The sequence below is a fragment of the Mobula hypostoma genome, chromosome 12 (genome assembly GCF_963921235.1).
Source record: "Mobula hypostoma chromosome 12, sMobHyp1.1, whole genome shotgun sequence".
Classification (NCBI taxonomy): Eukaryota; Metazoa; Chordata; class Chondrichthyes; order Myliobatiformes; family Myliobatidae; genus Mobula; species Mobula hypostoma.
This window is the reverse complement of record NC_086108.1, coordinates 33,845,459-33,872,321: the sequence shown is the minus strand read 5'-3', so window position 1 is coordinate 33,872,321 and position 26,863 is coordinate 33,845,459. Positions and strand designations below refer to the sequence as shown.

Here is a 26,863-nt window from a genome sequence, read left to right as displayed (position 1 = left end):
CCCTGCTGCAGTACCACTTAGTGTTGAGGCCAGAAAGTTCTACTTTCATCTCATCCGACCACAAGACCTTCTTCCCCATCTTTACAGCATCTTCTAATGAAACTTTCCAAAGTCTTTACAGACAATATTTTGCTTTTTAGGTCAGGGTTTCTTCCTTGGCACTCTTCTAGAAATGTCTCTTGTGCAAGTCCTTTGAGATTGTAGAGCGATGAACTTCATCTTCAGTTCAGCCACTGACTTTAGCTCACTCAGAGTGACTGTTGGTATCACCATTGCCTCATTTACAAGAGACACTCTTCTTCGGTGACTAGGTTTAGAGGGGTGGCAGTGTGGCTGTACTTTCACATTTTTTCCATTTCTTCATGATGGACTGCACTGGGCTCCAAGATGCGTTCAGTGCCTTTGAAATGGTCTTGTACCCTTACCCAGATTTGTGCTTCTCTATCATAATTTCCTTGACTTGTCTTGAACGCCATTTTGTCTTCATTTTGGTTTGGTCTGTTGAAATTCTACTATACAGTTGCACCTTCTTCTGCCTTGTAATGGCAGTTGACATTTCCAACTTGGTCCATTACCACCACCACCACCTGGGCTGGAGTGTGGTGTAGAGAGTTGTGAAATAAAACCCCTACTATTCCTTTATCAAAGGAAAACCCAAGTTACCCCAAAAGCCCTATAGATTGTAAATAATGAAAGATAATATTTTGAATTAAATTAACTTCCATAACTAAGTTTTTAAAATGAAAACTGTCAACCCCCAAAGATAATAGCACAGCCTGCATTTGCTTTCTATCAACCTTGTATGCTTCACACTGTAAAAGAACATGTTCAGATGTTTCATAATGAAAACGAAACCTACACACCCCAGAGTGATGGTTTCCAACAAGAAACAAGGAATAATTAAACCCAGTATGCCCAATACTAATTCAAGTCAATACAATTCCTTCCCTTCTTGTTTTACCCCCCTTCTCCCATCAATGCAAGTTTTATGTATTCTATAAAGGTATCTCCCTTCCTGCCCATTATCCCATATCTTGGTATAATCCCCTAATTCTTAGCCTCATCAATCCCTTAGCTTCTGATTTGCTAAGTGGAAGGTCTATATTCACAGTTGAACTTTTAACAGCTTTTTTGGCCCAACAACTAAACTACTCATTCCCCTCAACCCCTCTATGTGCAGTGGACATGTAAACCAATACTTTGAATATGAAATGAACTTTGAAGAGCTTCCAGAAGTAAATCTGACCTACTGCTAGAATGACCCATTTAAGAAAAAAAGAATCTGAACAATTTACAACTTTTCAAGGACAAATTTCCTCCACCTTCTGTAAGCCCAAAAAAATGGTAACCAATTCTGCTGTATATAAGACATTTACAGCAGAAGTAAGACATTTCTTTATTATTACCTGTAATTCAGGCACAAACATAGCTACACCAACATTCTCAGTTAAATTATCTTTTGATCCATCAGTAAAAAAAATGGTTAACATATCACAGCAATTTTCCCTAACATATTGACGAACCAACAGACTCAGGCATATCAGGATGCTTGGACTTCCTTAAATCTACAATGGGACATACTGCATAATCCAGCGAACCCATATTCCTAGCGTGATAAGAACCCAACCACCCAAGACTAAAAACCCTATTCTTGCGATGTTCCCAGCAGTCTTCCAACACATTTTAACTGGGTGATCATTTCTCTGTCCCCACAAATTAATCTGATATGTTAACATCAACTTCAGCCTCTATAACTGCAAGGACAATTGTCCCATTTCAACCAGTAAAGCCGAAATAGGAGACAACCTTACTGCACCACAACACAGTCTTAAAGCCTGTGCTTGCATCACATCCAAACATCTTAAATTTGAAGATGAAACTGATCCATAAGCCACACAGCCATAATCAAGTACAGATCTAATTAAACAAATATAAATGGTTAGAGATTTTCGTGTAGCATCCCAAGAATAATTTCATAGACACCCAAGGATATTTAATGCCCCTTTATCAATTATTTTACTGATACAGTGCTTCCATGTCAGCTTATTATCCAGCCACATGCAATCAAATCTTACCACTGACATTTCTTCAAAAGTTTGATTGTGTAGTTTCAAATCAAGTGCAGGTCTGTTGATCCTCTTCGTAAAACACATAACGTGTTTTAGCTGTTGAAAGCTTAAAACTCCATCTAATTGCCCACTGTTCAACCTTATTAATCACTAATTGCCTCCTGTATACAGCTAAATTGAAATTCCTACCTCTGATACATAAAGTTCCATCATCTGCAAAAAGTGATTTATCCACCCCAGTACCCATCTCAGAAAATGTTATTAATCATGATATTAAACCATAAATACCACTTTGTAGGGTCTGGTTCTCCCTCTCTCCCCCCCCCTCTCTCCCCCCTCTCTCCCCCCTCTCTCCCCCCCTCTCTCCCCCCTCTCTCCCCCCTCTCTCCCCCCTCTCTCCCCCCCCTCTCTCCCCCCCTCTCCCCCCTCTCTCCCCCCCCTCTCTCCCCCCCCTCTCTCCCCCCCCCCCTCTCTCTCCCCCCTCAGAAACCCAAATATACCTACCCTTAGCTGCATAGACTGTCCAAATAAAAAAAAAGCAAAAAATTATATCATCTTCCTGTCACCCCTAATTTCCATAATTTAATCAAGACCTCTGGTCCCTGAAGATGTCCTGGCTACTTTGTAGGCTAGTACCCATGATGGATCTGACTAGATTTACAACCCTCTGCAGCTTCTTTTGGTCCTGTGCAGTAGCCCGCACCCTGCCCCCCCCCACCCATACCAGTCAGTGATGCAGCCCGTCTGAATGCTCTCCATGATACATTTATAGAAGTTTTTGAGTGTATTTGTTGACATGCCAAATCTCTTCAATCTCCTAATGAATTGTAGCCACTGTCTTGCCTTCTTTATAACTACATACGTTGGAACCAGGTTAGATCCTCAGAGATCTTGACACCCAGGAACTTGAAACTGCTCACTCTGTCCACTTCTGAGCTCGCTATGAGGATTGGTATGTGATCCTTCATCTTGCCCTTCCTGAAGTCCACAATCAGCTCTTTCGTCTTACTGACATTGAGTGCCAGGTTACTGCTGCGGCACCACTCCACTAGTTGACATATCTCACTCCTTTACGCCCTCTTGTCACCACCTGAGATCCTACCAACAATGGTTGTGTCATCAGCAAATTTATAGTTGGTATTTGAGCTACGCCTAGCCACACAGTCATGTGTATATAGAGAGTCGAGCAGTGGGCTAAGAACACACCCCTGAGGTGCACCATTGTTGATCGTCAGCGAGGAGGATCATTTAAGTAAAGGAAATTACAGTGGTATGAGAGAGGGGTTGGCCAAATTTGACTCAAAAGAGTTGCTGGCAGGGATGACAGCTGAGCAGCAATGGCCTGAGTTTCTGGGAAAAATAAGGAAAGTGCAGGATAGATGTATTCCAAATAAAAAGACATACCCAAATGGCAAAATAGTATAACCGTGGTTGATAAGGGAAGTCAAAGCTCGTGTAAAAGAGAGCGCGTACAACAAAGCAAAAACTAGTGGGAAGATAGAGGATTGGGAAACATTTAAAACCCTACAGAGAGAAACTAAAAGAATCATTAGGAGGGAAAAGATGAAATATTAAAGCAAGTTAGCAAACATTATCAAAGTGGATAGTAAAAGCTTTTTCAAGTATGTAAAAAAATAAAGAGAGATGAGAGTGGATATAGAACCATTGGAAAATGAGGCCAGAGAAATAATAATGGGGACCAAGGAGATGGCAAATGAACTAAATGAGAATTTTGCATCAGTCTTCACTGTGGAAGACACGAGCAATGTGAAGGGTGTGAGGGAAGAGAAATGAGTGTAGTTACTATTACAAGGGAGAAGGTGCTCAAAAAGCTGAAAGACCTAAGGGTACATAAGTCACCTGGACCAGATGGACTGCACCCTAGGATTCTGAAAGAGATAGTGAAAAAGATTGAAGAGGCATTAGTAATGATATCTCAAAAAATCATTGGACTCTGGCATGGTGCCAAAGGACTGGAAAATTGCAAATGTCATTCCACTCATTAAGAAAGGAGGAAGGCAGCAGAAAGGAAATTATAGACCAGTTAGCCTGACCTCAGTGGTTGGGAAGATGGAGTCAATTGTTAAGGATGAGGTTATGGAGTACTTAGTGACACAGGACGAGACAGGACAAAGTCAACATGGTTTTCTTAAGGGAAAGTCTTGCCAGTTGGAATTCTTTGAGGAGATTACATGTAGGATAGATAAATGGGATGCAGTGGATGCCACACATGAGGCTGCTAACCAAGTTAAGAGCCTGTGGTATTACAGGAAAGTTACTGGCATGGTTAGAACATTGGCTGATTGGTAGGATTCAGCGAGTGGGAATAAAATGATCCTTTTCCGGTTGGCTGCCATTGACTAGTGGTGTTCTGTTGGAGTCGGTGTTGGGACCGCTTCTTCTAATGCTGTATATCAATGATTTGAATGAAGGCAGGTAGTGTTGAAGAAAGAGGTAGGCTGCAGTAGGACTTAGACAGATTAGGAGAATGGGCAAGTGAGTGACAAATGAAATACAATGTTGGAAAATGTATGGTCATCCACTCATGAAGACTATTTACTGAATAGGCAGAAAATCCAAAAGTCTGAGATGCAAAGGGACTTGGGAGTCCTTGTGCAGAATAACCTAAAGGTTAATTTGCAGGTTGAGTCAGTTGTGAGGAAGGCAAATGCCATGTTAGCATTCATTTCAAGAGGTCCAAAATACAAGAGCAGGGATGTGATGCTGAAGCTTTATAAGGCATTGGTGAGGCTTCACCTTGAGTATTGCAAACAGTTTTGGGGTCCTCATCTAAGAAAAGATGTGCTGGCATTGGAGATGGTTCAGAGGAGGTTCACAAGGATGATTAGGGGAATGTAAGGGTTATTATACGAGGAACAGTTGATAGCCCTTGGACTGCACTCACTGGAATTTAGAAGGGTGCGGGGGTATCTCATTGAAAACTTCTGAATATTGAAAGGCCTGGAATCAGTAAATGTGGAAAGGATATTTCCCATGGTGGGGGAGTCTAGGACAAGAGGGCACAGCCTCTGGATGGAGGGGTGTCCAATTAAAACAGAGGTGCAGAGAAATTCCTTCAGCCAGAGGCTGGTGAATTGGTGGAACTTATTACCACAGGCAGCTGTGGAGGCCAGATCATTGGGTGTATCTAAGGCAGAGTTTGATAAGTTCTTGATTGGACACGGCATCAAATATTACGGGGAGAAGGCTGGGGAGTGGGGCTGAGGAGGGGAAAAGAAGGATCAGCCATGATTGAATGGCGGAGCAAACTCGACGGGCCAAATGGCCCAATTCTGCTCCTGTGTCTTATGGTCTAAAATACTAACAAAAACATACTAATTTATTAACAAAAGTCTTACTTTTTTTCAGGTCTCCTTCAAATCTCACAAAGTAAAGTAGCTGTGCTGCTCTTGGCTGGTGGACAGGGAACACGTCTTGGAGTAACCTTTCCTAAAGGGATGTACAATGTTGGTTTGTTGTCACAAAAAACTCTCTTTCAAATTCAAGCTGAACGCATTTTGAAACTTCAGCAATTGGCTTCGGAGCAATTTGGACATAAATGCTCAATTCCATGGTCAGTATCCCTATCCACTGTAGTACTTTTAGCCACCTATATGTATTTATATATTTGAATAAGATTCCAAATAAGTAAAGTTTATTCCTTCTGTTGAACACCTATATATATTATATTCAGTTTGTTATGGACAAAATTGAAGCAGTCACAGCTTTTTGGTATAAATTTGCTTTACTTCAACGGTGCCTGAACTATTGTCAAGGTAGATATTATGTTTTGTAACTCCGAAACATTAATTAAAAGGAAAACACGGGAGTGCAAAATATGAGCTTAACTTTCTGTTTAAGCAAGGCACGCACATATCACGTGGTCGCATCATGACATATGTAATTCACTTATTTTTACATATAATAATAATGAATTGTATAAACACCATGAGAATGCTGAATCAAACAATTTACTTACAAGATTACTCAAACATTACTGAAATATTAAATACACAACATTCAAAGCTCTTTTGGTAGACAACAGGTTAGAACTTTTCCCTGCGTACGTGGAGGTTGGGGTCATGAGCATACAGTAAATGCTTTACAGTGTGCAATAGTTTTTGACAACATGTAATGCAAAATTATACTTCACAATTGAAGTAAGCCTTAACCATAGGTCTGAGGGCAGCCTTGGCATTGTGTAAAAAGCCTGATCTTGCATTGTCACAGCCAAAGAGTTCAAGGGTGATTTTTTTTTTAAACCTTTTGACTTTCACTGAACTCTTATCATTCCCCTGCTAGTCTTTCTTACTCACTGTCTATATTGCTGGGGCCTTAAACCTCACCCCTTCCTAAGATCTCAGTCTGTTATCAAACCCTTCCCTGGTGGTCCACTCAGTGGCCTCTATCGTCTGCTCTTCTGCTCCCTTCTCTCCTGATCTTCACACTCCATTGTGGTGGAAAGTTAAGGTGGTGAGGCTTGTATGATTGTCTTGTATGGTCAAACGTGGAATTTGCCCTGGGCCAAATTTGAGTTTGTGTTGATACTTTATCTGATAATTATTTCAGGATTTACTTTGTCAGTATGTGGAGCAGTTATGTATCTTCAAGAAGGAGGAGGAAAATTAGAAAATAATGCCTCATCTAGAGATAGATGTTTGATAAGTGCTGTGGCAGCAATTATTGTAGAATTGAAAAATGACCCAAGGTGTAATCAGTTATAATCAAAATATGAGGGCTACAATCATCATACGAGGTTTATTCTGCATGTAGATGGAGAGAAAAGGATGGATCATTGATATCTCCAGTGCAGGAAGAGAAGTCATTGCTTGGTCTGCTGTTGCTGTGCTAGGATTGTCCAGAATGTTGGGGCGGGAGGTGGTGGAGTATGAGGACTGCTCCACTGATCTGGACAACATACTCTGGAGGAAAATTATATAGTTTAGTGTTACAGAAATATGGATGGTGTTCAATGGTAGTAGAGATGGTCTTATATTGTCTGTTTATGTACTGTATTAGTCTAGTGGAGAGATTTCAATAGTAAGGCTGTAGTGAAGTTAAGCATTTATATTGGAGACAACAAGACATTAATTAGTACAGTTTTTTTGCTTGGAGAGAAAGGAAGATAGAGTTGAAGTTCATCTTGTAAGGTTACAGGTGGCAATTGTAAGGAGAGGGAGAAACACTGGTTTGGAATATAAAGCTGGACAACATCTGAAGTAATTGAACTACCTAGGGAAGTTATAATGGAAAACTAGTTATCAGTTTATTAGAGCTGGAGTAAACTGAGAATGAGTTAGAAGAGGTCTTGATGGAAAAGAACATTTTAAAAAAGGGCTTGGGTTTAGGATAGAAGTCTGTTGAATAACTGTTATTATAGATAGGCTACTGAGTAGGTGGTCTGAATACTAAAGCTGCAGGTTTGCAATTATTTAAGTTAAACTTTGGTAGCAAATTGTTTATCAGTGTTTACTTGTTTATCAGTGCTTAACCCAATGTAATATAATTGATATTCATCAGTCAAGTTTGCACAAATAAAAGCAGAGTTTAGATATGAATTCATGTGTGCAAGATAGCTGTAGCCTTCATTTTGGGACAGGAATGACCATAAGGAAATTGGCCTAGGCATTTCCGGACACAATTTATTAGGGCACATCAGATGTTGGTGTGGCATCAGACATGCATCTAATGACATCACTCAGTGTGCAGCAGCCATTTCAATATTTACTGACAGATTGATTAGTAAGTTACATTACAGGTTGTCATCTTACAAGAATGCTGTGATTACGAAAAATTGCAGAAAAGATTCACAGGAAAGTTTCCTGAACTGGAGGGCTTGTGGTATAAAGAGAGATTGGATAGGCTGGCTTCTTTTTCCTGGAGCAAAGGAAAATATAAAATTCTGAGGATAGTGAGTCTTCTCCAGGGTAGGAAAGTCCAAAGAGGGGGGAGGATTTAAAGGGAATCTGAGTGGCAAGTTTTTCTGCACAGAGGGTGGAACGATGTGATAGAGGTAGATACCAGTATAACATGTAAAATATATTTGGGCAGATACATGGATAAGGAACTGTTCAGAGGGCCAAACATAGGCAAGTGAGATTGGTGTAGACACACATCTTGGTTGCATGGATGAATTGGGGCTGAAAGGTGTGTAATTCTGCTATATAACTCTGAATCTGAAGCTATATGATCTGCATTTTCCCACTTGCTCTTGGAGGAGGAAATCCTGCAGAAAGAAAGCAAAGAAATTAATGGATGTCCAGTGGAACATCAATATTTTTTCCATAGTTTCTGCCAGACTCATCATTCTATCATTCTACTTTTGTTCACAAGTATCCAGAAAGTCATAGCATTTCTATATTAAGCACCTATTGAAAGTGCTGCAGTCATAACCCCTTGATGAAGCCATAATTGTAGTGGTTTGGGGCAATCAATCACATCAGGTCCTTAATCTTGTATGTACCTGAACTCACAAGGAAGCACATGTGCCGTCTGTCCTTTTTCTCTTGCTTCTGACTCATTTTGTGTTAGTGTACTTGGGCTGCATCGAAACTGACTTGCTTCCTGGGATTCAGCACAGCAATGACTCAACTTCACATGGTTTCAGTCAAGAAATGTGTAGTTAAATTTTTTGTGAATGATTCAAGGTGAAAAATATCTAATGGGCTATCAATCAAGTTTATCACAAATTTTAAAGTTGCCGGTGAACGCAGCAACTTTGATGTGTGTTGCTTGAATTTCCAGCATCTGCAGAATTCCTGTTGTTTGCGTTATCACAAATTTTGTTTCTTTTTCTTTTCTCCCTTGGTGGAGGGTGGGGGTTGAGGGGGAGTCACCAAACTAGCCACTAATATACATAGTATGCATTCATTGATCCAAAAAGGCAAACAGCTTCTATTGGCTGTTTATTGGCAATAAATTATTTCTCCACTATGTGGCACTCTGTTCCTTGTTTTTAAAACATTTTCTTGTTGGATTAACTAGTTTTATACTGTGTATATAGAAATACATTCTAGAATTTTCGAGAGGGAGTGTGATTTCTACGCTGTTCTGTTTATAAAACAATTTTGTGTTTGTAGTATTTCTGCTATTCTTCCTCCACTCAAGTATAACTACTGTATAATGTGCAGGTGTACATTTCTTTTAAAATCTTTTTAAAATTGACCCAACAACTTGTATTTTTTTTTTGCTTTATTTGCCTTTTTTAAAATCATCTTTTTGAATTTCTTTAGGTATATTATGACTAGTGGCCGGACAATGGATTCTACAATGGAGTTTTTTGTTAAATATAATTACTTTGGTCTACAGAAGGAAAATATCATCTTTTTCCAACAGGGAATGTTGCCAGCTATGACTTTTGATGGGAAGGCGATCCTTGAAGGAAAAAGTAAAATTTCAATGGCACCAGGTTGGTTTTAAAACAAAAAATATCTGATATACATGCTAACTTGGATCAGAATTATTGCTAGCTATCTGTTGCTGATCATCAGATAATGAATGCATACCTCATTTCATCTGCCATGCTCCTTGCACAAAAAAAACACAATTATTTATTTTTTGGAATGCAGACTACCTTCCATTTAAAAAGCTGATAGATGATAGTTTATTAGCGCTGGGGTAAACTGAGAACAAGTTAGTAGAGGGCTTGTTGGAAAAGATATTTAAACGAAAGGCTTGGGTTTAGATTAGAAGCGCATTGGGGAACTTTGTTATAGGTGAGAAAAAGAGGTACTGATTAGATGATCTGCAGTTAGGTATTTACAGTTAAGCCCGCAATGCTGAACAACACTCCAAGCATTAATTTAATGGCATCATAGAATGGCTGATTAAACATTTTACAACATTTTTTACCTTGGTTGATTTGTAATGCCCCACTTCTTAAATGTAAACAAATTGGTTCAAAATTAAACAGAATTTGAAGTTCGTAGTTTAAATGTTTCAAGAGTGTTGATATACATAAATTCTGGTTTTGCAGATGGAAATGGAGGACTTTACCGTGCCCTTGGAAATCAGAAGATTGTGGAGGATATGGAAAGTCGAGGCATTGCTTATGTTCATGTGTACTGTGTGGACAATATTCTTGTTAAAGTTGCAGATCCAGTCTTCATAGGCTTTTGTGTGAAACAGCAAGCTGACTGTGGAGCTAAGGTATGTTTTCTTTCACTGTATGTGTTAACATCAATAGCTTTTGTCACTGAGAACTTGCTCTAAAATCCAGGTTATAGTTTTATTCAGATGACTAGTTCCTAATGGTTCCATATGAAACATTGCATTGTAGTAATTGCAGTGGTGATCTTTTAATGTACCTTAAACACCTAAAATTATCCATTTGGTCATTTGCACTATTGGATTTGTAGAACTTCACTGTGGTAAAATAGATTGACGTTTAACTATACTGCGGGGCTAACTGCACTTAGGAAGAACTTGGTTGGGAATAGAGTTCTTTGGGATGTCGCCAGGACGTGAACTTTTATTTCTTTTCCCAATATGGTTGCCATTTGCCTACAGATTATATTGTACAAGTTACCACCACATTGCGAGCATGAAAATTTAAAATTACAGGATCCTGGTGTTAGGAATAGAGATATCGAGTGTAAGTAAAGCAAAATTTTACCGGTGAAGCACAGCACATGGGCTACGTATAATACTGCTAAATATACTTCTTTTGAATTACTCGCACTGCAACTTGCAGCATGTAATTTTTCTTTAACCAATGTACTTTTAAACTGACTTAATGAACTACTGATTTCATGATCTTCTGAAGAGCTCTGTGGACTTAACTCTCAGGCAAGTAGGTCCACGTTTTAAGTGATCAAAGATTCATTGCCATGGCTGGAAGTGATGCGGGGGTCGGGGGGAGGTGATTCCAGGCCAGGCTGAAACACAGAGGAATGAAACCCCCTCTAAAAACAGCATCTTGCTAGCAAATATCCGGTCACTGGAGAACAAAATTGAGCTGTATCAGAGGGAAATGAGACATTGTTCTGTTCTATGTTTAACTGTTTACATGGCTTACTCCCAGCACGTCAGATACAGTGATCAGATGGAAGGCTTCTTGATTCACAGGTTGAACCAAACTACTGATTTGGAGTAGCAAAAGGTGGAGGTGTGTGTTTCAAGATAAGCTCTCAGTGGTGCTCCAATGTGGCGATTTTGTCGAACTTGTGTACCCCCAACCTTGAACACCTAACGTTCCAATGCTGTCTGTTCTACTTACCTAGGGAATTCTTATCTGTGTTCCTTATCAGAGTTTACATACCACCAGTGCCTGACTATAATCAAGGTTTGAGATACTGCACAGTGCCATCTCCAAGTGAGAAACAATCCATCCTGATGAATTTCAAATCACTGTCGGGGAACTTCAACCAGGTTTGTTTGACGAAGTTCTTGCTCAGTTACCATCAGCGTATAATCAGAAGCACCAGAGTTTCCAACACACTAGACCACTGTTACACTAAAATAAGGAATACCTATCATTCCATGCCCAGACCACATTTCAGGAAATTTGATCACTTGGCTGTTCTACCTACATACAGGCAGAAGCTAAAGAGCAAACCTCCGGAGATTCAGACAACAAAGAGGTGGTCGTGGGTGGCAGAGGAGTGGCTATGGGATTGCTTCGAGTCAGTAAACTGGGCCATGTTCAAGCATTCATCTGTGGATCGGAAAGAATATGAACAGTGGTTATCATGGACTTTATAAAAACAGTTGTAGATGAACATGTCCCACAAAACCATTCAGAGTCTTCCCCAACTAAAAGCCTTGGTGAACCCTGAGATCTGCAGCCTGAGGGCCAGATCAGAGGCATTCAAGTCTGGTGACCAAAAAACTTACAAGAGCCCCATGTACAATCTTTGGAAAGCAATCTCACAGGTGAATTTGCAATTCCAGACTAAACTTGAATCAACAAAGGATACTGGACAGTTGCGGCAAGGCTTGAATGTTATCACCTCTTACAAAGTAAAATCAAGTAACATAGATGACTACAGGCTTTACTTCCATTCTATGTTTACTTTGATTGTCAAAACATAGAGCAACCACCACAAACCCCCACAACCGCTGATGATCCTGTGATTTCAGTCTCTTCGAGGCCAGTGTCTGAGTAGCCTTCAGGATGGTGAACCCATGAAAAGCATCCGACTTAGACGGGGTACCACCAAGTACTAAAGACCTGTGCTGATCAATTATTTGCCTGTTTGGAAACAAGGAACTAGGAATGTTGTATATTGTCATAGCAGTCCAGCAAATTACCCTCCGTAGTTTTATAGGATAACTTTGTATCCCCTCCAGAGTGTGGGAATAGTTCTGGGGAGCATATGCAGTGTACTTATTGTTCTTTTTTGAAAGGTCAATACCGGTGCCCAAGAAGAACGTGGTAACCTACATCAATGACTATCATCCAGTAGCACATACATCCACTGTAATGAAGTGTTTTGAGAGTTTGGTGATGAAACATATAAATTCCTGTCTGAGAAGCAACTAGTATCTGCTTTAATTTCTCTACCAGCACAGCAGGTTCACGGCAGATGCCATCTCATTGGCTCTTCACTCAACCCTGGAACATTTGGACAGCAAAGACTCATATATCAGGATGCTCTTTAGTAACTACAGCTCAGCATTCAATCCCCTCAAAACTAATCAGTAAGCTCCAAGACCTTGACCTCTATACCTGCTTGTGCAATTGGATCCTTAATTTCCCAGTCAGTTCAGATTGGTAAGAACATCTCCTCCATGATCTCTAATGGCACAGGTGCTTCACAAAACTGTGTGCTTTGCCCCCTGCTCTACTTGCTTTACACTTATGACTGTGTGGCTAAGCGCAGTTCACAGGTTTAAAGATTCATATATTATCAAACCATGTATCTATATACACTCTGAAATTTTGTCTTCTCCAGATCATCAACCCCCAAAATCCCCTACCCCTCACACAAAACAGAGCAGGGACATCAACCCCCCAAAAAACAAACCCCTCCCACAAAAAAATAACAGAACATTAACCCTCAAGCATCCTCCCCTCATACAACAAAATGGTAAAGGAAAAGGAAATTTAAAAGAAACACTGAATATTAAAAACCATAAGTTTGAAAAAGTCCACAGTTCATAAACACAATCCATAAACACAGAACACATAAACACCATCCTTCGATATCACCACTCGAGGCAGAGAGGCCTACCCACCTGCCACAGTGAGCCACACAGCAATAGGCTGCGCACAGACTCCTCAGCAGCAATCAAAAGGAAGGCAATCAACGATGAACTCTGGCTCACCTTCGGCATTCGCCTCAATGTCTCAATCTTCCTCGTTGCTTTAATCAGCGATTAATGGTCGCTTTAATCGGCAAAATGGAGTCGAACATTGGCTCATGTCTTGTCTCGAAGTTTCTTTGCATCGAAGCCATTCAAGTATGTGCTCGCTTCCCGGAATCTTCTCGGAGACAGCAAAGCGCTGAATCACTCTAACAATCTCTAAACTGTAAATCACAGGCTCTAACAGTCCCAGAAACACATGTTAGGTGAAAAGTAGACGTAAAAGAAATAAAATAGACATTTTTGTGAGCTGTCTGGAAGATGTCAACCAAAGGAGCATCGTACACTGGTGTCATCTTGACCGGAAGCAACCAATGCCATATTCAAGATGTGCTAACAACACCACTGTCATAGACTGAATCAAAGCCCGTGGTGAATCAGCATATATGAGGGAGATTGAAAGTCTGGTGCTACAGCAACAACCTCTCACTCAGTGTCAGCAAGACTGTGGAGCTGATCATTGGATTCAGGAGCAGGAAACTAGAGGTCCATAGGCCAGTCCTCATCAAAGGATCAGAGATGGAGAGGGTCAGCAACTTTAAATTCTTTGGTGTTATCATTTCAGATGAACTGTCCTTGGCACAGCACATAAATGAAATGACAAAGAAAGCACGGTAGCACCTCTACTTCCTTAGGAGTTTGCGAAGAGCCAGGATGACATCAGAAAACTGCTAAACTTCTATGTATGTTTGGCAGGGAGTATATTGACTGGCTGCATCACAACCTGGTATGGATACACCAAAGTCCTTGAATGGAAAATCCTACTGAAAGTAGTGGATATGGGTCAACAGTCATGGGTAAAGTCCTCCTCACCATTGAGCACATCTGCCTGGAGTATTATCGTAGGAAAGCGGCATCCACCACCAGGGACTCCCACCAACCATGTCATGCTCTCTTCTCACTGCTGCCATCAGGAAGAAGATACAGGAGCTCCATCACTTGCTCCATCATTAGATTGTCCCTACAGCCTATGGACTCACTTTCAAGGACATTTCATCTCATGTTCTTGATATTTATTGCTTATTTATTTACTATTATTATTATTTCTTTATTTTTGTATGTGCACTTTTGTACACTGGTTGATCACCCAAGTTGCTGTGGCCTTTCATTGATTCTGTTATAATTATTCTACTATGGGCTTATTGAGTATGCCCGCAAGAAAATGAATCTCTGGGTTGTATATGGTGACATGTACGTACTTAGGTAATAAATTTAGTTTGAACTTTGAAACTTTTCAAATCAGTGGCTAGACAGTAGCTCAGTTTTTGTCCAGATGAACTGAACGCACTGAGGGAGAGGGAGAAGTGGAAAGTCCATCGTGCCCGACGCCGGCCTCCTAGGCCTGAGTTGACGTAGTAGTAGTGGCAGCCAGCATTTAAACACCAGCTACCCTCACCTGTTCTGGATACTGTAGCATCTTTTGCATCCATTCATGAGGTATATCACATGGATAAATTTATAAAATAGTTTGTACTGTAATTTCATCGGATGAATGTTAAAACCTACTAGAGGAAATGAGATTTGCCAACATTGTATAAGTGACTGACTTCAGCTGTTAGGAGAGATCTTGGAACCAGTTTGTTCTCCTTGGGCAGAAATGATTAAGGAGAAATTCTTTCTGCTAGTGGATGCCAAGAAAAGCTATTGTAACATTATTTAATATAGCAAATTATGATTATAGGATGCAATGCCCGATGTGATGATGTGATAAGTTGTCAAAGAAAAGTTTTCTATTTAAAAGTAGTTAATTGCAGGAACAAAGAGAATAAATACATTAAATGTATTCATTGGAAATTGCTAAATTACACAGACAGAATGAGGGGGGAAATCCTCCTTTTACTACTGATTCTAAAATGTACCTTGAGTATTGAATATATGAAGAGTTAGCTAGAGCTGCCGTTCAAATTGGCTGTGACTGGAAGGTGACATAAGTTGATGGGACAGTTAATAAATGTAAAGGTTCCAAAAGGCATTCAAAACTCAAAATAGTCTACAAAGAAAACAGATCAACATCTGGTGACAATAATTTTCTCTCACTGATGAAAATAAAACATGTTTATGTTAAAATAACGCTGTTCTTCATATTCAGCAATTTTTGAAGTGTTGTTTTGGTTATTGTTATTTATAAAGCACGAATTGCCAGCTGAATTTTATTTCTCACTTAGAGCTTATCCTTTTCGTTTATTTTTTTAGTTTTCTTTTTTTGTGTGGAATACACAGCTTGATTTATATGTATGACTTATGTTTATATGTGTGAACAGATAAGTTATAAGTTGGAATTTATTAACTCATCTGTTGCTGTAGTCCAAGAAATTAAAATTGATTTATTATGTTAAAGAGTTGAAGGTGACCTGTTTGGACCTGATCTGGCTGAGTAAACTGATTAAAACACCTCATAGGCTGCTGTGCATGGCCTTGGAGCTGAAAAATGGCATCAACTGTGCATATGCACATTTGTGAGATGAATTGGATTGATATGATGTTAGCATAATTGCTAATACTATATCATCCCATTTGACCAGAAGTTGGCAGAGCAGACGGCACTTGACATGAGTGATATTTTAATATAAGTGATATCACCTTGAGTATAGGTAAGCTAATTCTCCCAAATTTGCAAACATGAACTTGTTCAACATTGGGTAAAATAACCTATCATCTCCATTTCTAATTGATCACATCATCCGCCGCTTGTAGATTGCTTTTTTTTTAAATTAGCTAACGCTTTGACTCCACAAGTGTTTAGCACTTTTTAATGTTGTTTTAAGTTATAAGAATTGAAGTGAGATGTGACAGATGCAGGAAATCTTTTTTCCTGGGTTGTTCCTGAGTGCATTAACAGGCATTTCCCTTGAAATATAGTATGATTGGGAAAATGAACAGAGAATACTCATGCAGAATGTGTTGTTGGAGGTGAAAAGGGTTCTTTTCAGTTTGCCATTTGTGTCCTCTGTCCAAGAAGTTATATAATTTGAAGTTCCTTAATATCTATGCTTCAGTAAAGATGCGTTCATTGAAAGTTGGCAACTGCTGCAATCTCAGAGCAGAGCAAGACCTCATTGCTAGTGGCCATCAAAGTGACCATAACAACGTGCTTAGCTCTTACAGTTTTTAGCTGGTGTTATATGCAGACTTCTGCAGTTTGTGTAAGGGTGCAGTTTAAGGATATGTGCTTAGCCCACTGCTGTGATCTACATGTATGACTACGTTGCTAGGCACAGCTCAAATGCCTTCTATAAATTCGTTGATGCCACTACCGTTGGCCGAATCTCAGATCGTGACGAGGAGGCCTATAGGAGTGAGGCGGATCAAATGGTTGAGTGATGTTGCTGCAACAACAACCTTGGACTCAGGGATTGATTGTAGACTTCAGGAAGGGGAAATCGGAAAAACACACAGCAGTCCACAGTCTGCAGTGGAAAGGGTGGGCAACTTCAAGTTCTTGGGTGTCAACATCTCAGAGGATCTATCCTGACCCAACACATTGATGCAATCATAAAGGAGGCATGCCAGTGGCTTTACGTCATTGGGAGTTTGAGGAGCTTTGGTATGTCACCAAAGACTTACAAATTTCTATAGACGTACAGCATTCTGACTGGTTGCATCACAGTCTGGTGTGGAACCTCCGAAGCAGAGAAGGCTGCAAAAAGCTGCAGAAGGTTGTAGACTCACCCAGTTTCAACATGGGAAGAACGCCCTCCCCCACAACCACCATCAACATCCAGAACATCTTCAAGAGGTGGTGCCTCAAGAAGGTGGAATCCATCACTAAAAACCCTCACTATTCAGGACATGCCCTCTTTACATTATTGTCATTGAGAGGAAATAGAGGAGCATGAAGACCCACACGCAAATGTTTTAAGAACAATGTCTTTTCCTCTGCCTTCAGATTTCTGAAAGGTCCATGAACCATACCTTGTTATTTGTCTTTTGGACTATTTATTTATTTTGTAGCTATGATTTTTATGTCTTGCACTGTACTGCTGCTACAACACAATACATTTTACAACATAAGTTAGTTATAATAAACCAGATTATAGTTACTGAGGTTCTTTATTAAAATAGATTTTACAATACTTAAATTCTTTCTGCTAAAGGGTAGCTGCAGAAGAGAGCTCCCGACTTCTCTAGGATTGTTGCTTTCTTCTTAGTACAGGCTGCTGTCTTTGAGGGCACAGCTTGGTAACTGTCTTTATACCAGAACCCAATGCCATTCCATTACCTTAATAACTGGTTGTGGTGCACAGTAGAAGAAATAGAAGTAGTCTGTATGAATCTCAAATGTTGGTTCTATTTAAGAGAGTAGCCGATACTGTATCTGAATTCTACTTTTGTGCCAGATCTCAAAATCCTCTGATTCTTAACTTTGAATATATTCCTTGACTGAGTATCCACATTCCTATTAGAGAATTCCAAAATCTTGCAATTTCATGCACTAGTAGTTGTACATCTTGCCTTTGTTACACCTGTGTACATCTGTTACACCTATCAGTGTGCAGTTGACTGCAGTGCAAAAATAAAAACATAACAAAAATTCCATATCACATTTGTAAATACTAACTACACCACCTTGTAAACAAAGTTCTTTATCACCAGTATAACTTCTTTGGTCGATGTAGTTGTAGTATAACTTCTTTGGTGCCTGTCATCTGCCTTTCTTTGCTTGTCTAGTGCACGTTGAGCACTTTTTTTTAACTGGCTGTATTATGTGGGTCATTGTCCTAATGAAAAATTCATTATCATTGTGCTAGGTATGCTTAGCAGATACACAATGTGCTGGAGGTGTGCTTCAGCACATTGTGTGTATTGTTCTAGATTTCCAGATTCTGCAAGTACCTCTTATGCCTAGCAGATGCATGATAAAGATAACCACGAACTAATCTAGATTCGGAATAGCTTGATCAACATTCCCTCTGATTTATTTACAGCTGCATGGACTAACCATTGCTCTGAGCTGGAAATGTTTACATGGCCTGAAACCTACACAGGCTTTAAAAGTTTAAATGTTTGTGTTCAGCGGACTGGTAGTTTATTGACGATGAGCTGCTGAATTCCATTTTGTGTTTATTGTTACAATTTGTAACAGTGATGTAAATACTGACAATGTAAATACATTGAAACTCTAAAATGTTTCAAAGTAAAGGTGATATGTTTATTATTTGGAAAATTTATGGATTATATTCATGAACACAATTACAGGGTAGTTCATGACTATATTAACATAGATTTCAAAATTACATTAACAGTATGTATAGAAAGTTCAAGCTGCGCAGCAACAAAGACAATGTGTGCGGGAGCATTTCATTTACTGCATGGCTGGGCACCTACGCAGATTAGAGTTAGCAGTGATCTTGATACAGACTCAGAATTCCTTCAGCAACAACTCTGGGCTGAGTGACTAGCAGGTAGTTGCAAAAGCAATAGCAATATGGCAGTAATGGGAGGAAAAATCATGTCATTTTGATAAAGGGCAATAAATACGCTGAATATACTCTGCAGAATTATTCCCACACACTGGAGGGGATGCAAAACAATCCTATAAAACTAGAGGATAATTTGCAAGACTGCTATGATATTATGTTATGTTCCTTGTTTCCAAACAGGCAAACAGTCAATACTTGCATTGTATCATTCATATAATTAATGGCTGGTGCAGCCAAACATGCTGCAAAATGATCTTTCAGATGCTGCTGCATGATGGTTGGGTCCACAAGCATATTTCCCACTGGAAAGTATATGCACAGCAAAGCAAAGTTAGTGTTTGCTACTTTGACATTGAACAATGTTTCCCAGCATCTAACTAAACATACCCAAAATGAGACCTAGCTTGTATCTTGTATGTTGCAAATTAGAAGAAATTCTGGAAAGAGTGAGGGGAGAGTGTGAGTATCAGGTATTATGATAGTTTCAGCACTCCCAGTAGGATCAGAATGATCTCCAACATCTGGAGGCATGCCTAACACCTCATTTGAGTCTTACTATGTAGCTGGTTCTGTGAAATCTGCAGGCTGATGTGGCTATCTTTTATTCCAGGTAAAAATGAAGTAGACAGGGCAAAGAAAGCAAAAGGGATAGATAAATGCTTACATTTTCCTCCAATTGTGCCAATAAATCTGGGGAGCTGAATATCATGTCTGTGACAAATTTAGTATACTGGCACAGTTGCTATGTGATATTTGAAGACATGTTTATTAATTTTCACCATATGAGATATTTGAACTTGCAATATATTGAGTCCTCAGTATTGATCTTGTATTCACATTTCTCCATGACTTGTTTATTAGCTTATTTCCAAAGAGTTTATTAATTTTCAGTGAGCCTTTAGAGTCATGAAGCACTACAGCACAGAAGCAGGCCCTTCGGCCCAACTAGTCTACCAACCTATTACTTTGCCTAGTCCCACCGACCTGCTCATGGAACAAAGCCTTCCATGCCCCTCCCGTCCATATACTTATCCAAATTTATTTTAACTGTTGAAATTGAACCTGCATCCACTACTTCCGCTGGTGGCTTGTTTCTTACTCTCACCACCCTCTGAGTGAAGAATTTCTCTTTAAATATTTCATCTTCACTCTTAATCAATGACCTGTAGTTCTAGTCTCACCCAATCGTATGGAAAAAGCCTGTTTGAATTTACCAATCTATACTTCTCATAGCAACAACAGGAATTCTGCAGATGCTGGAAATTCAAGCAACACACATCAAAGTTGCTGGTAAATGCAGCAGGTCAGGCAGCATCTATTGAAAGAGTTTCAGTCGACGTTTCAGGCCGAGACCTTTCGTCAGGACTAAGTTCTCATAAATTTTGTTAATACCTCTATCAAATCTCTCATTCCCTAATGCTCCAAGGAAAAAAGTAGCAAAATCAGGTTTAATATCACTGGCATATGTCATGACATTTGTTGTTTAGTGGCATCTGTACATTGCACTGCTGCATAATAATAATAATAATAATAAACTATAAATTACGATAAGAAATATATATAAACACTAAATTAAATAAGTAGTGCAAAAAGAGAGGGAGGAAATGTGAGGTAGTGTTCATTGTCCATTCAGAAATCTGATGGCAGAAGGGAAGAAGCTGTTCCTGAAATGTGAGTGTGTGCCTTCAGGCTCCTGTACCACCACCTTGATGGTAGTGATGAGAAGAGAGCATGTCCTGGGTGATGAGGGTCTTTAATGATGAATGCCGCCGTTTTGAGGCATCATCTTTAGAAGGCCTCTCGATGCTGGGGAGGCTAGTACACATGTTGGAGCAGGCGGAAGTTACAACTTTCTACAGCTTTTACTGATCCTGTAAAGTGCCGTTCCATACCAGATGGTGATACAGCTACACAAACATGAGGAATTCTGCAAATGCTGGAAATTCAAGTAACACACATCCAAGTTGCTGGTGAATGCAGCAGGCCAGGCAGTATCCACTCTCAGGTTGGAGAAACAACACCTTATATTCCATCTGGGTAGCCTCCAACCTGATGGCATGAACATTGACTTCTCTAACTTCCGCTGATGCCCCACCTCCCCCTCGTACCCCATCCGTTATTTATTTATATACACACATTCTTTCTCTCTCTCTCCTTTTTCACCCTCTGTCCCTGTGACTATACCCCTTGCCCATCCTCTGGGTTTTTTTTCCCCCCCTCCCCCTTTGCCTTCTCCCTGGGCCTCCTGTCCCATGATCCTCTCATATCCCTTTTGCCAATCAACTGTACAGCTCTTGGCTCCATCGCTCCCCCTCCTGTCTTCTCCTATCATTTCAGATCTCCCCCTCCCCCTCCCACTTTCAAATCTCTCACTAGCTCTTCTTTCAGTTAGTCCTGACGAAGGGTCTCGGCCCGAAACATCGAGTGTGCCTCTTCCTAGAGATGCTGCCTGGCCTGCTGCGTTCACCAGCAACATTGTTGGGTGATACAACTAGTTAGAATGCTCTCCATGGTACATCTGTGGAAGTTTACAAGAGTCTTTGGTGACATACCAATTCTTCTGAAACTCCTAATGAAATATAATCTCTGTCCAGGCTTTTTTGTACTCGCATCAATATATTGATCCTAGGTTAGACCTTCAGAGATGTTGACACCCAAGAACTTGAAACTGCGCACTCTTTCCTCTACTGATCCCCCGATGAGGATTAGTGTGTGTGGTTCCTGGACTTTCCCTTCCTGAAGACCACAATCAATTCCTTGGTTTTACTGATGTTGAGTGCAAGGTTGTTGTTGTGATACCACTCAGCCAGCTGAAATATCTCGCTCCTGTACGCCGCCTCATCATCATCTGAAATTCTGCCAACAATATTTGTATCATTGGCAAATTTATAATAGGCATTTGAGCTGTGCTTAGCTATACAATTGTGAGTGTAACGAGAGTAGAACAGTGAGCTAAGCACGCATCCTTGAGGTGTGCCAGCACTGATTGTTAGTGAGGAGATGTTATTTCCAATCCATCACCGATAATATAATATAATAAAATAAAATAATTAAATTAACTGGGCCCAGAACACATGCATTCTTACGACTCAAATGTATTTTTATCTTACTTGTGCACAAGGAGAATTGCATGGCCTTTGTCACTCACACTGTTCAGAAGTCAGGACAGGAAACTGCTATTTTTATACAGAATTGGTTTATCAGTTTTAGCTATTGACAATTTAGTAAATTGTATATGTTTGAATTTCTTACATACACTTGCAGGATCAATCACCATTTACAACAGAGATGTTAAAAGTCAATGGAAACTATAAGCTGACACTTTGAAGCTGGGTGTATTTCACATCCTTCCATTATCCCTATCACACCTGTCTCTGGAATCCCCTATTGTGTAAAGGGACGCTATGATTTAGGAAGACCTTTCTAGAAAAGTCTCACTACAGAGGCTTCACTCACACATTGCTACAGTCACCCCCACCTATCTTGACTAGTAAGCAGAGGTGACTCTTTGCCTTACCTTAACTTCCACACAGAGATGACCACACTGATCTTCGAAAGGACCTATTTTGTCCCTTGCCATCCTTTTGCTCTTACTATATCTGTAGTGGCTTTTGGGATTCTCTTTCTCCTCGAGCCTTCTTTGAGCTCTCCTGATTTCCCTCTTAAATGCCCTCTTGTATTTCTTACTCTCAAGTACCTCAGGTTCCTTCAGGTTGTTATAGATGAGCATGGTAGTGAGAATAAGCTCCCATTACCTATTAAATACTCCCAAGGGCATGCACCTCAAGTAGCCTCTAACAACCAAGTCCTGCTCCTGGCCTTCACTTGTGGCCTTAGCAACTAAGCCCAGCAGAATAATTTCTACTGACAGGAGAAGTGGCGAAGGCAGATTATTGCCTTAAAACCAATCACTTTGGACAGGTGGGCTTGTCAGCTGTGGTTGACAGCTCATCTAGGATAAGGAAAACTCTGATCACAAACCTCTGCTGCCTTGAGGCTATACCCACTCATGGAGAAGGCTTTAGACATAAATCCCGAGGAAAAATCTGAAGTGGAGCCCCTAAGGCAGTCCTGAATTGAGTTCAGTGCTGACTGACGACGCCACTGGTGCCAAACTGTATCAGTCTCTGCCGTCTTTTGGATATCATGGGGCGGGGTAGCCTGCTACAAGGGCAACAGTTTGCTCTCCATGTCATACTGCCCTGGCTTGCGTATCATGTAAACAACTGAGACACAACATCCATAGTTGACGCTGACCAATGGAGGGCCTCAAGTACCTCATTTGTTTCTTGCTGCGTACAACTTTTATTTATCTCTTTCTTTTTTTTAAACCAGGGCCTTAATATCTTTTGAAAACCAAGTTCCCTAAACATGTTATCCTTGCCTTTTATTCTAACATGAACACCCAAACTCTGTCCTCTCAAAATTTCACTTTCGGCAGCCTCCCACATCCCTTTGCCAGAAAACAACCTATCCCAATCCACAATTGCCAGATCCTTTCTCAGACAATCAAAATTGGCCTTTCTCTAATTTAGGATGTCAACCCGAGGACCAGACCTATCCTTTTCCATAATTATATTGAAACTAATGGAATTATAATCACTGGATCCCAGGTTTTCCTGGGACACATTTCTGTCACCTGCCTTGTCTCATTCCATAATAGGGGATACAGTATTGCACTCTGTCTAGTAGAGTCCTCTATATATTAATTAAGGAAACTTGCCTGAACATATTTGACAAACTCTATCCCATCCAGCCCGTTTACAGAATGGGAGAAAGTTAAAATCACCTATTACAACTTTATTTTTCTTGCAACAGTCTATGATCTCTCTACAAATTTGCTCCTTTAAATCTTACTGACTATTGGGTGGGCTATAATATAATCCCATTAATGTGGAAATCCCTTTCTTGTTTCTCAATTCCACCCATATACCCTCATTAGCCGAGCCCTCTAGTTTATCCTGTCAGAGCACTGCTGTGAAGTTTACCCTGACTAGCAATTGGATTCTCTTTCCCTTTAATCCCTCCCACTCTATCATGTCTAAAACAACAGAACCCTGGAACATTGAGCTGCCAGTCCTGCCCCTCCTGCAACCAAGACTCAGTAATGGTTACAATGCCATAAATCCGTGTGCCGATCCATGCTCTAAGCTCATCTGCCTTGCCTACAATATTCCTTGTATTGAAATAGATGCAGCTGAGAAAATTATTCCATGCTCAACCATTCGATTCCTGACTTGTGAACTATTTCAGATCAGTTGTGAGAGAGTGGCATGTGCATGTAGACAACTGATTGGTTGGGCTTCCTACATGTAGAGGGCTCTCTTTTGGCACGGGTTTCTGATTGCGCATGTTTTTCATCTCAGCAGGCTTGATTCGTACCTCCTGCACTGTTGCACAGCGTGTACAGTGGCTAGCATGATTCAGTAAAAAGTATTAATCCTGATGCTCCAATGTTATTCTTGTTTCGCATATATGTAACAGTATGTGGGTTTCAATTGGTACATCTAATGTCAGAGAAATATATACAATATCTATCCTGAAATTCTTTTTCTTTGCAAACATCCATGAAAACAGAGGAGTGACCCAAAGAATGAATGACAGTTAAACGTTAGAACCCCAAGGCCCCCCCAGCTCATCCCTCCCACGAACAAGCAGCAGCAAGGCAACATCCCCCTCCACCCCCACCGAGCACTCAAGCATGCAGCAAAGCATCAATAAAGACAGACTTGCAGTATCCCAAAGACTACTCGTTCACCTGGTAATTCTACATACCACAGGCTCTCTCTCTCTCCCTAATAAGGGAAAAAGAGGTGTCCCTGTTTCATAGCGAGAGGGTAGACATAACAAACAACTCGCTGGTTTATGATGCTAAAAGTCTGTCGTGTCGCTTTTTCCGAGCTTTGCGCCCAGAGAGTCAGCCCCAAAAAGGCTCAGGTCTCTGGACACACAGCCCATGGCAGCTAACCTGCTGCTCCTGATGTTCCACGTTTTCCCACGACACCTCAGTCAGGGGCACCGGCCTAGAATCAGCCCATCTCCAGAGCCACGAAAATCTGGCACCCTGAAGGCGTGTTAGTCTTCCAGGCCACGCCCTTGGGATATCAAAAGGCGGCTGGTCGTGAGGCCCCTGAGAGCGGATTCCATTCCCTCAAAGAACCTAAGTCAGAGTGTAACTCCAGGTCAGGGTCTTCAAAAGAACCTTGAAGAGGGAAAAAAGAGATATCAAAGATAGAAATAAGCTGTTTCTGAAGATGCATCAAAGGAGTCATCATTTAGCGCCATTATAACTTTTCTTCGCCCCCTTCTTCACAGTATCTTTCCTCATAACTACTCTACTATCTGTGCTGGCGCTCTGGTTCATATCTCCCTGCAACTCAAGCCTGAACCTCCCAGAAAAGCACTAGTAAACTTAGAACTCCCAGCTGAAGTTTGGCAAATGATTAGGAAAGAACATCTTGATCATGATTTCAGTTTTACTTATGCTAATAGATATAATGAATCGACCTGTGCATATATTAGGTCCCAATCAATCTCCATTCACAGCTTTTTCCAATATTCTTGATACTCCTTTGACTTTGGAGAAATAATCACCAACTTGTTTTTGAAGTGGAAAACCTGCCGGCGTCAATTTACATGGTGTTCATTTGGCTAAGTGGCTAGAATTCTAGAATTTATTAATCTTTCTCTGCAACAAAATGTTAGATTTTTTTTTATTAAGTAACTTCAGATATTTTGTTTTTATTTAATTTCAGGTAGTAGAAAAGACACATCCAACGGAGGCTGTCGGTGTCGTGTGTAAAGTGAATGGCCTGTATAAAGTTGTGGAGTACAGTGAGATCACTCTGGTTACTGCACAGAAAAGGAATGCCGATGGGCGTTTAACATTCAATGCAGGGAACATATGTAACCATTTCTTTACACTACAGTTCTTAAAGGATGTTGTGAAGTGAGTTAAAATACATAATTGCCTTCAAGTTCCATCAAGCAAATGTGTCACTATTTTGCTATTTGCTGAATGAGTCTACATCTTGTGTTTCTTTAGAATCCATGAGCCTAAGTTACAGCATCACGTTGCTCGAAAGAAAATTCCTTACGTTAATGATCAAGGTCAACAGATTAAACCAGACAAGCCTAATGGAATTAAGATGGAAAAATTTGTGTTTGACATCTTTCAATTTTCTAAGTAAGTTTTCTTTGTAGGGAATGTTCTAATGTATTTTCTTTCTTTATGTTTCCTGTAAAGAGGGCTTCCCAGTTTAGTACAGTTCATATAATAACTTGTCTGAAAAGCTGTTTTTCATTTGAGACTAGATAATGTATGAGAAGAATCTGACAAAAAAAAGCTGAAGAATAGTGCAATTATTGACAAAGCTGACTGCAAGGTTTCTGGAACTGTTAAATTGGAGAAATGTCTTGCAGAAGTAGGGAGCCAGATCTAGGAGCAGCTCTAAGAGTTTAATATGGTTGTAGAGTTCAATGCCAGGATTCGAACTGTGCATTGCCAAAAGAAGTTAAAAACTTTTCATCATATAAGCTATTTCACTGAGTAGATTTATGCAAAAAGCTGAATCACTCGTGATATCAAAGCCTGCAGAATTTACCTTGGCACACACAGTATTTAGGCTTTTGGAGCTTGCACAGATTTGTATTGCAGATTTCATCAGCCATTATTTCATATTGATTGAGTGCACTAGATGTTTTTTTTTGCCGGAACTGGGCAAATAACCTCTATTTGAATGCAGCACTTATTTGAAATGTGCACTGTTAAATTAGAATATTAGTCCTATTAAAAGATACCTCTCCCCCACGAGAACACCAATTGGACTTTAATCCACCTTCTGGCTTGTACCTTTCATGAATATCTTTTTGGTTAGTATTAGATATTGATTACTTGCCAGCACCAATTTCCAAATTGCAGCTTGGCTTTAACTATTCAAGAAATTGGGCTTGCTACTCAAGCAATCAGGTAAACAGCCAACATTTGGTGTAGCACATGTAAACAAAGTTCTTGGCAGCAGCTAATATACGGTGCATCATGATTCTCATGCTAGATTTAAGGCGTAT

General features: G+C 40.2%; 1 protein-coding gene across 2 annotated transcripts in view; it reads left to right on the top strand.

The window, feature by feature from the left end:
* uap1 (UDP-N-acetylglucosamine pyrophosphorylase 1) overlaps positions 1–26,863 on the top strand; it is a 50,331-nt gene that overhangs the window by 10,134 nt on the left and 13,334 nt on the right. For both annotated transcript variants that reach the window (XM_063063829.1, XM_063063828.1), the window contains exons 2-6: positions 5,439–5,643; positions 9,302–9,477; positions 10,045–10,217; positions 25,552–25,745; positions 25,842–25,982. In XM_063063829.1, coding sequence (XP_062919899.1) covers positions 5,439–5,643; positions 9,302–9,477; positions 10,045–10,217; positions 25,552–25,745; positions 25,842–25,982 — 889 coding nt within the window. The remainder of the gene's footprint in view (positions 1–5,438; positions 5,644–9,301; positions 9,478–10,044; positions 10,218–25,551; positions 25,746–25,841; positions 25,983–26,863) is intronic.